The sequence below is a fragment of the Bos indicus x Bos taurus genome, chromosome 18, assembly GCF_003369695.1.
Source record: "Bos indicus x Bos taurus breed Angus x Brahman F1 hybrid chromosome 18, Bos_hybrid_MaternalHap_v2.0, whole genome shotgun sequence".
NCBI classification, from domain to species: Eukaryota; Metazoa; Chordata; class Mammalia; order Artiodactyla; family Bovidae; genus Bos; species Bos indicus x Bos taurus.
This window is the reverse complement of record NC_040093.1, coordinates 19521188-19534228: the sequence shown is the minus strand read 5'-3', so window position 1 is coordinate 19534228 and position 13041 is coordinate 19521188. Positions and strand designations below refer to the sequence as shown.

General features: G+C 47.6%; 1 protein-coding gene across 4 annotated transcripts; it reads left to right on the top strand.

The window, feature by feature from the left end:
* Positions 1-4160: 4160 nt before the first annotated feature.
* Positions 4161-11653, top strand: RBM42 (RNA binding motif protein 42). 4 transcript variants are annotated; one of them, XM_027514305.1, is made up of 10 exons: positions 4161-4382; positions 4624-4768; positions 6061-6145; positions 6246-6320; positions 7838-7903; positions 8003-8157; positions 8624-8956; positions 9269-9386; positions 11133-11327; positions 11408-11520. In XM_027514305.1, exons 1-10 carry the CDS (start codon positions 4255-4257, stop codon positions 11518-11520), a joined length of 1413 nt encoding a protein of 470 aa, XP_027370106.1. In that variant the 5' UTR covers positions 4161-4254. The 4 variants fall into 4 exon arrangements, with proteins under 4 accessions (XP_027370106.1, XP_027370108.1, XP_027370107.1 ...); XM_027514304.1 differs by having other exon boundaries at positions 4181-4382; positions 7982-8157; positions 11408-11653; XM_027514307.1 differs by lacking the exon at positions 7838-7903 and having other exon boundaries at positions 11408-11651.
* Positions 11654-13041: the final 1388 nt, after the last annotated feature.

The following is a 13041-nucleotide window of genomic DNA, read 5'->3' as shown; positions in this document are numbered from 1 at the left end:
GGTTCCATATTGATTTATGTACTAAAAAAATTGTAATGGTTTTTCCTTGGCATATGAAAGATAAGCCAAAGCTACTAGTTATTAAAAAGAAAAGAAATTCTATAACAAATCTCATAAAAACCACATTAAATCAAACGTGAACTAAACACATAATGCAATAGTACACAGGGTCAAGATCTTTTGAAAGTATACAGCTAACCTTTATAGTTATTTTTATATATCATACCCAAAGGAATCTGGCTTGCATTTAAATGAAAACATCCTTGACTGATAGGAAATCAGTTTATACATAGAAGAGCAGGAGTCCTTACCCCAGCCATGGTCCATGGATTGACTCTGCTGCTGCTGCTAAGTCATTTCAGTCGTGTCCGACTCTGTGCAACCCCATAGATGGCAGCCCACCAGGCTCCCCCATCCCTGGGATTCTCCAGGCAAGAACACAAGTGGGTTGCCATTTCCTTCTCCAATGCGTGAAAGTGGAAAGTGGAAGGGAAGTCACTCAGTCGTGTCTGACTCTTAGCGACCCCATGGCCTGCAGCCTACCAGGCTCCTCTGTCCATGGGATTTTCCAGGCAAGAGTACTGGAGTGGGGTGCCATTGCCTTCTCTGGATTGACTCTAGGAAGATTCAAATAGTTGAGTAAACCATTTAAAATTGTATGGAAAATTTTGCATCTGTGTATCCATACATATTGGCTAAAGATGGGACATTTTGAGCAGCAATTAGAATGACTTGAAGCACATACATATGTTTGAAAATGTAAGTTTATATTGATATTCATACACATATACCTCATTGGTCCTTTGAAGGGTGCTAGGTAACCAACTCATTTCTTCCCTCCCTCCCATAAAATAGGGAAAGAATCAGACATTTTCTGTCTTCCTTCCTGTTTGTGAAAAAGTAACCAAAGTTCTGAAAAGAGGAAGTTTATAAAAGTCACTAATGATTTCAGAATAATAAAATTTGAAAACCACTATCTTCAATACATTAATGGCGTAATAGATACAGGTGATGATGATCAAGTGCTGCTAAAACTTAATGGAAGGACTGGAAGGGCTGATTGAGCTTTTTTAAATGGATGAACAGGATGACACTGCTGATCAATCTTGGCATCACTGAAGCAGGACAACCAGACACCACCCACTCCTGACAGGACAGTGGTGGTGCTTTAGCCACTAAGTCATGTCCAACTCTTGCGACCCCATGGACTGTAACTTGCCAGGCTCCTCCATGGGATTCTCCAGGCAAGAATACTGGAGTGGGTAGCCATTTCCTTCAGGGGATTTTCCCAATCCAGGGATCAAACCTGGGTCTCATGCATTGCAGGTAGATTCTTTACCGGACTGAGCTACATGTAGGATTCAATGGCTACTTTATAACAGCACTACCTCTTAAGCATTCTTTTACAAAATTAAATCTAAATCTAAGCTTCTGTCAAGAAAGGGAGAGGAACAAGTGAAACAATGTAATCAGTTAAACCCAAAATATGAGAAATCCAACAGGACAAGTGATCAGTTTCTCCAACAAATAGGGGAAAAAGAGAGAGAGGATCTGGGGGAGAAAGAAAAGAAAAAATGAGGAAGATAAAGAGAAGGACATTTTTCGGTTAAAAAAAAAAAAGACTTAAAAGCTGAAACAATTTGAGCAACAAAATAAGTATTGAATAATAACCAAAAGTATAAGATATCCATGAGTCCATACTGATACAAATGATTTACTAATTAAATGAAGGGGGTAGACTAGACATCCCCTATGCAAGAAAAAGAGCTTGAAAAGGTTTTTTGTTTTGTTTTTGTTTTAATTGAAGGATAATTGCTTTACAATACTGTGTTGGTTTCTGGTGAATCATACACAGTTATACATATGTCCCCTTCCTCTTGAACTTCCCTCCCTCCTTTCACCCCATCCCACTGCTCTAGGTTGTCACAGAGCCCCGGTTTGAGTTCCCTGAGTCACACAGCAAATTCCCACTGGCTGTCTTGGTAGTGTTTATGTTTCCATGCTACTTTCTCCATTCGTCACACTCTCTCCTTCCCCTCCCCCCGAATGTCAGCAAGTCTGTTCTCTAGGTCCAAGTCTCTATTCTTGCCCAGCAAATAGATTCATCAGTACCATTTTTTTAGATTATATATATATATATATATATATATATGTCAATATATTTGTTTTCCTCTTTTCTTATTTCCCTCTGCCTAATAGGCACTAGGTTCATCCAACTCATAGAACTGACTCAAATGTGTTCCTTTTCATGGCTGAATAATATTCTATTATATATATATACCACAGCTTGTTTATCTATTCATCTGTTGATGGATATCTCGGTTGCTTCCATGTCCTAGCTATTGTAAATAGTGCTACAATGAACATTGGGGTACATGTATCTTTTTCAATTATGGTTTACTCAGGATACATGCCAAGTAGTGGGATTGTTGGGTCATATGGTAGTTTTATTCCTAGTTTTTTTTTAAGGAATCTTCATACTGTCTTCTGTAGTAGCTGTATCACTTTACATTGCCATCAACATTGCAAGAGAGTTGAAAAGGGAGGTTTCTTTTTTTTTTTTTTAAGTAACTTTATAGTAGAGGCCTGACAAGTGCTACCTCAGGAGATGAAAATTAATAATAATTCATGTTGACAGTATGTACCCTTGATATGATAAGAATTACACTTTACCTCTGTGGTCTCCCCCCGCCCCTCAAAAAAATATAACCTCAGCCTAATAATGAGAAAAACATCAGAGAGGTCCCAAATGTGAAATATTCTACAAAATACATGACCAGTACTCCTCAAAACTATCAAAGTCATGAAAAAAGAAAGAGAAATTGTCACTGGCAAGAAGAGCTTAAGGAAACATGACAACTATATGTTACGTGTTATCCTGGATAGAATGCGTGAACAGAAAACAGATAAGGTAAACACTAGGAAAACTGAATAAAGTACGGACTCTGGTTAATAATTTTTAAGGTATCTTATTCTCTTCTTATAATATCTCCAGCACAGAAGCAACCAAACTATTTTAACAAATCTCTCATTTATGCTAATTCAAACTCGAACTTCAAGGAACCAAGGCAGGCAGTAAAATTAAGTTTTAAGGGGTGGGATGGGGGGTGAAGGAGACTGACCCACTGACCACATGAAATGTGGGGCTTACTTGGATCCTGATTTTTACAATACTATTGTAATATAATGACATTTTGAGTCAGGGAAAATAGAACGCAATGTAGGTGTAAGATAATAGAACAGTTTCCTGTATGTGAACATGGTATTTTTTTCTTTTAAATACTCCTTATTTAATAGACATCTTATCTGTTATACATTATGAAGCAAGTACAGGCGAATTGACAGATGTCTTCAATTTGCTATAATGTAAACCGAAAAAATGTATAGACAAAACAAGAAGGATAAAATTTTAGTAAATTCTTGAGAGGGACGTGGATGTCCGTTATATTATTCTCTCTACTATTGTGTAGTTTTGAAAATATTCATAAAACATCTTGAGGACTAAAAAAAGAGAGAAAGAGAGCTGTGTCTCAAGGAAGCACAAACAACAGACCTATACACGTGACCTTCTGAGTTGACATATTTGACTACCGTCCCTTGGCCTTTGCATGAACTATTCCTCCTACCCAGAGTCTCTATACTCATTTTATCTAGCAGAAATCTTCAGGTGTCACCTCCTCCTCCAGGAAGCCTGGGTCAGGCGCCTCCTCTGAAATTCCCACATCATGGTCCTGGTTTTTCTGGAACTCACTGGTAGCATGTCCGAAAGTGGACGACCACGGCTTCCAGCTGTCTCCAACCCCATCCTGCACTGGGGTGACTGGGATGTCCCTGTGTTTTAAAATTTCCGGAACGGGTCTCGCAGTGGCACGGGAGGAACCTCCGAACTTCCCAGAGTTCTCAAAGGCCAAGATTTCACTTTAGGGGCGGGCCGTGTTCCCCCATGAAGGCGTGGCCGTCTCTCTGGGTTGCACGCCCCTAAACGCAGTTTCTTCCGTTGACTCCTTTCTCCGGCACTCTGACTGGCCTATAGTTCTCCTTGGGGGCGGGCTCTCTGGGTGTGGCCAGGTTCTCATTGGCTCTCACTCCAAAGGCCAGCCCTGTTGGCGCATGACGTCATGTATCGGCGCCCGTCGCTTTCGCTTATATGTCATCCGCGGGCGCCCACCCTGACGTAGCCAGAGAGTATACAGCGGAACCGGCGGAGGCCACAGAGCTAAGGCGGTAGTACCGGAGACAGTGACGGCAGCAGCAATGGCCGGAGCGGGGCCAGCCCCGGGCCTGCCGGGTGCAGGAGGACCCGTGGTTCCGGGTCCTGGTGCCGGCATCCCTGGAAAGAGCGGCGAGGAACGCTTGAAGGAGATGGAGGCGGAGATGGCCCTGTAAGGCCCGCGATAGGGAGCTATAAAAGCCGTCCTAGAGTCAGAGTCGTCGAGCCCTAGAGCCTCCAGGCCACGATAGACTCGATATATAGTTCTGTCTTGGGGAAATGGGACTTTCGGAATTGTGGGGACGAGGGTTAAGGAGGAGAGGTTGGCAGGGGTGAAGGCGCTGTCGCGATATACCCACCGTTTCAGAATTGGTGCAAGGTCCTGAGCTGTGGTGTCTGTCCTGCCTTCCCAGGTTTGAGCAGGAAGTTCTGGGGGCTCCCGTAACAGGAATCCCAACTGCCGTGCCTGCGGTGCCCACAGTCCCCACGGTTGAAGCGATGCAAGTCCCAGCAGCTCCTGTGATCCGCCCAATTATCGCGACCAACACATACCAGCAGGTACGGCTGAAATAAGGCATAGAAGAGAGCACAATGCCCCAGACACACGTTTGTATACAGAGAGCTTTTGAGATGCTGGCTTGTTGATTAATTAGCATGACAAATATTTTAGGTGTCAGGCACTGAGGACTCAGTAACGACTGAGACAATAATTCTGCCCTTTGCATGCTTTTATTCTAGATCATGATGGCCAGTAGAACTTAATGCAATGATGAAAATGTTCTGTATTTATTTAAAATTCATATTAGAGTTACATAGTTCCTCAGACTCATTAATCACATTCAAGTTCTCCATATTTAACTATATGTGACTAGTGAAGAAAGAGATTACCAAAAAGTGAACAAGTAAATGAAACTTGTTCATTCTCTCGACAAATAATTTTCAGGTCCCTCTTCTGCGCCAGGTGCTAATCTAGGCCCTAAACATATAGCAGAGAATGAAACAGATAAACATTCACTACCTTTTTGGAGTTTCTGTTTTACTGTGGAGAGACAGATTAAAGTAGATTCAGAAGGGCAGAATTTTATCAGCATGGTCAGGGAAGACCTTTCTGAGGAGGTGATATGTAAGCAAAAATATAAAGAGCATGATGGAGGGAACTGTGCAGATATCTGGGAGAAGAGTATTCCCAGACAACTGTTGCTCTGCAAAGGCTGTGAGGTAGGTGCATACCTGACATGTTCAAGGACCAGCAGGGACAACAGGGTGGCTGGAATGGATTGAGCAAGGGAGAGGATAGGAGGAGATATGGACAGAGAGCTGATAGAGACAGATCTAGTAGGACCTTGTGGATCACCATAAGGACCTTGGTTTTTACTCTGGGATGAGAAGCAGTTGAAGGATTTTGAGCAATGGGGTGATATGGTCCAATTTAGATGTCACCAGGGTCACTTTGGTTGTGTTTAGAAGACAGGTTATAGGGGTCCAGGGCAGAATCAAGCAGTCTGAGGAAGAGGCTACCATCATACTCTAGGCAAGAGATAATGGTGGCTTGGAGCAGGGTGGTGGCATGGGAGATGAGGAGGCCAAGCTGGACATAATTTCAGGTAGTGCTGAATGCTTTGGGGAAGGTGAAGCAGGATGATGAAAGAAGTTGCACCAGGGAGGGACTAAGGACACCTTGAGCTAGTGTGATCCCAGAAGCCTTTCTGAAAAGTGATGTTTTAGCTGAGACCTAAAGTTTGAGAGATAGCCACACAGTGCAAAGAACAAAACCCTTGGTTCCCAGGTGAGCCTGCCAGGCAGCTTGGGGGCACTGAGTCAGACCCTTCACCCCAACCCCCATCCCACAGGTCCAACAGACTCTGGAGGCCCGAGCAGCCGCTGCAGCCACAGTGGTTCCTCCCATGGTGGGTGGCCCGCCTTTTGTGGGTCCAGGTAAGTAAGGAGTGGTGGGACGAGGGAAGCAGGGTGGTAAAAAGGGAAGCCTGGGACTCTCCTCCCCTCCCCCCCATCCTCATCACTCCCCTCCCAACAGTTGGCTTTGGCCCTGGTGATCGGAGTCACCTGGACAGTCCAGAGGCTCGAGAAGCCATGTTCCTGCGGCGAGCAGGTAGGTCTGAGGCCAGAGAATCCCACATTTCACCAAGCACTTTTGTTTTGACTACTTCACCCTCTCCATTTCATCCCCAAGATATCATTGTCTTTCTAAAGCATAAACCTAATCATGTACTTCGTTGATTTGGCCTTATTTACTGGGTCATTGCAAACCAGCCCCTTTCTTGTGACTCCTAATCCATATTCTTTGCTATTTCTTCATAGCACTTCATGTGCTACAAAGCTATATAGCCTTATAACAAGTTATACAACTTACTTGTTTATTATGATTACCATCTTTTGCTTTCTCTAAAATATAACATCTGTGAGGCTGCCTACCATCTTGTAAGCATTACATGTTCTCTGTTGATGGGATGAACAAACCAGACCATCAGACAAGCACCTATGGTCCTCACCTGACAATCAAGACCTTACATCAGCCAGCCCCTTGTGGAGAGAGATCCCCATTTCCTTCCCTGGAGCCCCAGACATTGCTGGGATTTGCCAGCAAGGCTCTTGTTGAGGTCCCTTCCCTCTCCTGCTCATTGTCACCCAACTTTTAACCTTCCAAACCTATCAACTAAACCAAAATCTAGCTAACTAAAATATATTGTCTCCACAGGACACTCTTACTTCATGTTGTTGAGATGACTTATACAAACAGTCAATTTTTGTGACATTAACTTCCTTACTTGTAGGAAAAGGATATGTGTTCTGTAATGTTCTGGTGTCATCTCATTAGATCAAACTTGTTAATTGTGTCACTTAAATCCTGATAGACTCTTTTACCTGATATCTGAGGTTTAGTATCTCCTATATGGTTTTAATGAAAGTGCACATCTGACCTAGTCACCCTGCCCAGCTTCCAGCCCTGCTGTGGCACCCTAGTGCCCTCCAGAGAACAACCACTGAAACAGTCTTTCAGCCACCAAGACTATGCTTGGATGCCTACTGACCGCTTGACCATCCTCTTATGATGCTCTTCAGCTCCTGACTTCCCCTGTTGGAATCAGGCTAAACTAAAGAGGGAAAGGTTTTGGTTTATAAGCATTCTCCTTGCCAGTAATATTTCCAAACTTAGCCTTTGCATTACTAGCTCTTCATTATCTTTTGGGTCTCAGCTTACAGATCCCTTTCTGCCAGAAGCCTTCTCTAGTCCCCCTGATGTCCCTCTTCTGAGCTCCCTACTGCCAGCCTCAGTCACCCTGCCTGGGCTTCCCCCATCCCGGCCCTGATCACTCTGGCTGTCACTCTGGTGATGAGTATGTTCTTTCCTGCTCTGGACCAGGAGCTCCCGTAGGGCCTGTGGTCTTTAGGTGTGCCCCTAGCATTGCCCAGGACAGGGCCCGGCCCAGAGGAGATCATCAGTGGTAAGTGTTTTGCTGAATGAACAAATGAAAAGGACCCCACATCTCCCAGAGGGTTCCCCAGGCTCTTCGGCAGAATTTCTTGGGTGCTCAGAGCACCCACAGGCACATACCTTGCCCTGAGTGCCCCAGTCCCCCTTGACACACACCCTCATCTCTCCCACAGCTGTGGCCCCCCAGAGTGCCACTATTCTGCGTCCAGCCTTCGTCCCTCACGTGCTGCAGAGAGCAGGTGAGGGGGCCAAGGTCATCATCCCTGCCACATAACTCCTCCCCAAGTCCTCCAACTCCCCCACTAACACCCTGACAGATTCTGCTCTTACCTCTGCAGCAGCTGGGCCCCGCCCTATGGCCTTGCGGCCCCCTCACCAGGCCCTCGTGGGCCCCCCGCTGCCTGGGCCCCCTGGACCACCTATGATGCTGCCACCAATGGCTCGGGCCCCCGGACCGCCCTTGGGCTCCATGGCTGCGCTGAGGCCTCCTCTGGTGAGTTGGTCAGGGAACTGAGGGTCAGGTGTGGTGGACAGAGAGACTCATCCTGGCCTAATGAGCTGTGTCCACCAAGTCTGCCTTTCCCCGGCTTTACATGTCTCTGCCTCTGTCTTTCCCTGTTTCTTCCTGTGGCCATATCATTCTGTTTTTTGCTTTTTTTTTTTGAGGGAAGTTTAGAGAGAAAACACAAATTGTAGGTGCATTTCTCTGTGTGTGTCTCTATTTTTCCTTTGATTGTCCCTCTCTTTTTCTGTATTTATTTATTGGTCCGTGTGTTTGTCTCTCTGCCTGTTTCTCTATCCCTGTGTTGGTCTGACAGGAACAGAGACACTGTTCCCTGTCTTGGTGTCTCTTGCCTGCTCTCTGGTCCCAGTGCCCTTGCTCTGTTGTACAGGATAAGGATGAGAGGGAGGTCTGAGCCTGTGATCTGGCCCCACTCATGCCCTCCTTTTGCCCGCAGGAAGAGCCAGCAACACCCCGAGAGCTGGGCCTAGGCCTGGGGTTGGGCCTGAAAGAGAAGGAAGAGGCTGTGGTGGCAGCAGCGGCTGGGCTGGAGGAGGCTAGTGCAGCAGTGGCGGTGGGAGCCGGGGGCGCCCCAGCTGGCCCTGCAGTCATTGGGCCCAGCCTGCCACTGGCCCTGGCCATGCCTCTGCCTGAGCCTGAACCCCTGCCCCTCCCACTGGAAGTTGTGCGAGGCCTACTGCCCCCACTGCGCATTCCTGAGCTCCTGTCCCTGCGTCCGAGACCCCGGCCACCTCGGCCTGAACCACCCCCTGGCCTCATGGCTCTTGAGGTAAGCAGGGAGCAGAGTAGTGGGGGACAGAAAGGGCTGGATGGGCAGACAGCAGCCCATGGGCTTCCCCACACAGAAACACAGGTCATGTTCTGTCCGTGGAGGTAGGAGGGACCCAGGAAATTGGAAGGTTTGGGAGAACATGGGGAAGAGGGAGGCAGACACACACATACACCTGACACCCGGAAGCGTATCCTGTGCTTTAACTATGGAGACAGGAGAACTAGGGGGACCAAATGGAAGAGCCTCAAGAGGGCAGATGGGCCCAAGAGACTCAGATCTAGCCCTTTGCACCCTTCCTTTCCTCTGTAGGTGCCGGAACCTCTGAGTGAGGACAAGAAGAAAGGGAAACCAGAGAAACTGAAGCGCTGCATTCGCACAGCAGCTGGGAGCAGCTGGGAGGACCCCAGCCTGCTAGAGTGGGATGCAGGTGAGTGGGCTCGAGTGCAGGGTCTGTGCTGCTCAGCCAAGGAAGGTGAGCCGGGCAGCTCCACACCTCAGTGTAGGGCAGCAGTGTTGTTAGCCCGCCTCCTGGAGAGCCAGACTGTGGCTCAGGGGGCAGGCCCTCACCTAGTCACTGAACAGAACTGGGTAAAGGGGATTGGTGCATAGGACCTCTGGCCCATTTCATTCATGAGGTGCCTGGCTTGTTAAAGAAGAAAGACCATTCTTTAACTTTTTGTGAGAAATAAATTTCTCACAGTTGCACAGTTAACTATATATCAACCACCTAGATTCAGCAATTAACATTTTGCTATCTTCACTGTAACCCTCCATGTGTATCTTTTTTTGGTTTTTGCTCAATCATGTGAAGTAAATTATAAATGAGGTTATCACTTCACTCCTAAAAACCTTAATATTCATCTCCTAAGAAAAGTAATATTTTCTTTCATATCATTACATGGTTAACACATCTAAGAAAATTAACAGTAACTCTGTGTTATCTCCTATTCTGTTTGTACTGTGATTTTCCCAGTTGTCTCCAAACTATTTTCTTATAGCTGTTTTTCCCCTAAACCAGGAGGCATGCAGTTTTGTGTAGTTTTGTGTGACTAGATTATCTTTTAAAGAGAATGTCTCCCTCCCGCTGCTTTGTCTCAGGTATAATAGTTTTTTGAAGTGTTCAGATCAGTTGGTTTATGGACGGTCCTACCCTCTTAAGTTTGTCAGATTACTTCTGCCTGGAGTGACCTAACTTGTTCAAGAGTGCCCTCTTGAACAAAGCTGTGAGGCAACCACAGTGGTAGCCAAGGAAAGGGGCCTAAGTCCCACCCCATTCCTTTACTTCTGCCTCTTTTCCTGGGACCATCTGCCCACCCCAGGCCAGAGCCATACAGCACTGGCCCAGAGGTGGCTAGGTGGTAGACCCTAATTCTGTGACCTTGGACAAGTCACTCAGCCTTGCAAGCCTCATTTTCCAGCAAGAAGATAGTAATAGTATATGCTCGTGGGGGAAGGGATTCTTTGAGCTTGAGCACATTTGGTCAAGACCAGACTCCGCTCAGGAGGTATATCCAAAAATGGCAGCTGAAGTTGACCTTGGAGAAGAATCAGGCAGTGTGTTCAGGTTTCAGGGACTCAAAGGGGATCAGAGAGGGCTTTGCAGAGGAGGCAGAGTTGAGGAATGACGAAGTCTGCGGTCCTGGGGTGCCATTATGGGAACCAGTGGGTGTCAGGGGCCCAGGGAGTGTCCATGGAGAGGTGTTCAGTAGACCAAAGGATGCTGGGGGCTCAGAGGACAGGCCAGCGCTGTGATGACAAAGGTAGGGGCTTCATCACGGGAGTAGGTGAGGTGGCCCTGGGGTGGGGCAGGGCAGTGCCATTAGTTGAAAGTGAAGGCTCTGGAGCCAGATGGATGCCTGAGTTCTTGTCCCAGCTCTGCTGCTTGCTGATTAACTTTGGGCAGGTGACTTGACCTCTCTGTGCCTTGGTGTAAGGGGCTGTTGGGAATGCCAGGTATGTGAAAACTTTATGGACTCTTTGCAGAGAGTCTAGCACAGGGTAAATACTACCCAAGTGTTGGCTGTTATAACTAAGAGGACCTCAGGTCGAGACTGCTGGGATACAGAGGGAAGAGGGCTCAGGGGGTGCTCCCAGAGAAGGTGGGATCATTTCAGTAAGACAGACACTGGGCTGCAACATGTGTATCCTCTGATCTTCCCTCTCCCAACCCCAGATGACTTCCGGATCTTCTGTGGGGACCTGGGCAACGAGGTGAACGATGACATCTTGGCCCGAGCCTTCAGCCGCTTCCCATCCTTCCTTAAGGCTAAGGTTATTCGCGACAAGCGCACAGGCAAGACCAAGGGTTATGGCTTTGTCAGCTTTAAGGACCCCAGTGACTATGTGCGCGCCATGCGTGAGATGAACGGTGAGTGCGGTCTCCCCTAGGGTCAGTGGGCATGGCAGGCATCTGGTCTGAGCATGGCCTTGAACCGTCTCTTCCCACAGGGAAGTATGTGGGCTCACGCCCCATCAAGCTGCGCAAGAGCATGTGGAAGGACCGGAACCTGGACGTGGTGCGCAAGAAGCAGAAGGAGAAGAAGAAATTGGGCCTGAGATAGGGTCTGTGGCCAGGCACCCGCTCCCATCCGGCCGGGCGCTGGTTCCTCCCCACAGTTCTTTGGAAAACCCTCAACTGTCTACCCACCCATCCTCCCCAATACCAGTTTCAATAAATTTACGTTCATTTCCATCCTTGGCTAGGCTTGGAAGCACTCTTTGGAGAGCCGGGTTTAGCATCCCCCACTCTGGAGACAGTGGGGAGCCTTGAAAGTTTACATAAACATGCAGATGGGCGTTTTCAACGCTGCTACCTGCCCGTTAGATCTTCTTGAAACCTCTTTAAGTGTACACTGAGTGCAGCCCATTCCTCACAGGAGGAAGTAGAGGCTTAGCGCAAGGTCAAAGCCGAGTGGAGGCTCACACCAGTGGTCTTCTGACTCCACCCTGTGTTCTCAGCACCAAGGTAGTGGGTCTTCTGGGCCCTGCCCTTCTGGAGCTCAGAGCTTTCCAGGCGTCCATTCATTCATCCGCTTTCATCAAGGACAGTGTGTGGATACAGTGGTAACAGTGTTCCTAGCTAATGGTTCAGTGGCAGAGATAGGGCCATTGCCAGACAATGACAGCCCAGAGTTATCAGGGTTGGGATGGGGAACCATCCCTAGGGATCCAGGAAGGCTTCCTGAAGGCACTGGCCATTTCTGAAACTATTTCATTCTCTTCCTATTAATATCATTCTCTCTCCTTGTCTCTGCCGTTCTCACCCTTTAGGTCTCTGAGACTGTTTTCCAGTTTCTTCACTCTGCCAAAACCTGGTCGACTTCTGCTGTCTCTTTGAATGTTTATGCCTCCTCCTGTTTCTCTTAAGTCCCCCTCTGCTTCTTGCCTCTTTCTAAATGTCTCAGTCTCTCCTCTCTGTCTGTCTGTAAGTCTCTCCCCAGCTCCTGTTTCCCAGCTCCAGCTTGTCTGCCTGTCAGAAGTAAGTGTGCGTGCGGGACCTTGAATGCCAGACTGAGAGCTTAGCCTTTACCCTGAAGGCAGCAGCCAGCCGTGAGAAGCTGAGACAAAGCTCAGGCAGGGGACTGGCATCACAGATTTGCACTTCAGAGAAAACAGGTCCAGGAAGGAGGTTGGAGCAGTGACCAGCCAAAGGGAGGGGACAAGGGTCTCCCAGGGGCATAGCCATCAGAACCCCAGATTGGGAGGGGAGAAACAATACCAAGGTTTCTCGGGAAGCCAGTCACCCAGGAGAGGTGTCAGATTTCCTCTGTTCCGGTCTTCCTCCCTTACTGCCCACTCTGACGTCACATTTTCCAGTCTGGTGAGAGGGGTGAGGGCCTCCTTTCAATGACAGGAAGTGCCCTTCAGCCCCCTGCCACCTGGCTGGACCACCCAGCTCCAGAATCCTCAAACCCCATTCCCACATCACTAGCCCTTCCCTTCTCCTAAACCCCTTCTATTCACTGCAAGCAAGAGAGGAGATGCAAACGATTCCAGAAAGGAGGGTTTTAAACATGCATTTAAGTCCCAGGAGAGAAGAAAATCAATGGGGTTGAGAGATGGACAAAGGAGAGAATGTAGTG

Coding starts and splice junctions, on each gene's coding strand:
- RBM42 (XM_027514304.1), top strand. CDS start 4,255: ATGGCCGGAGCGGGGCCAGCCCCGGGCCTGCCGGGTGCAGGAGGACCC. Junction 4,769..6,060: donor CGACCAACACATACCAGCAG/GTACGGCTGAAA, acceptor CCCATCCCACAG/GTCCAACAGACTCTGGAGGC. Junction 9,387..11,132: donor CCTGCTAGAGTGGGATGCAG/GTGAGTGGGCTC, acceptor TCCCAACCCCAG/ATGACTTCCGGATCTTCTGT.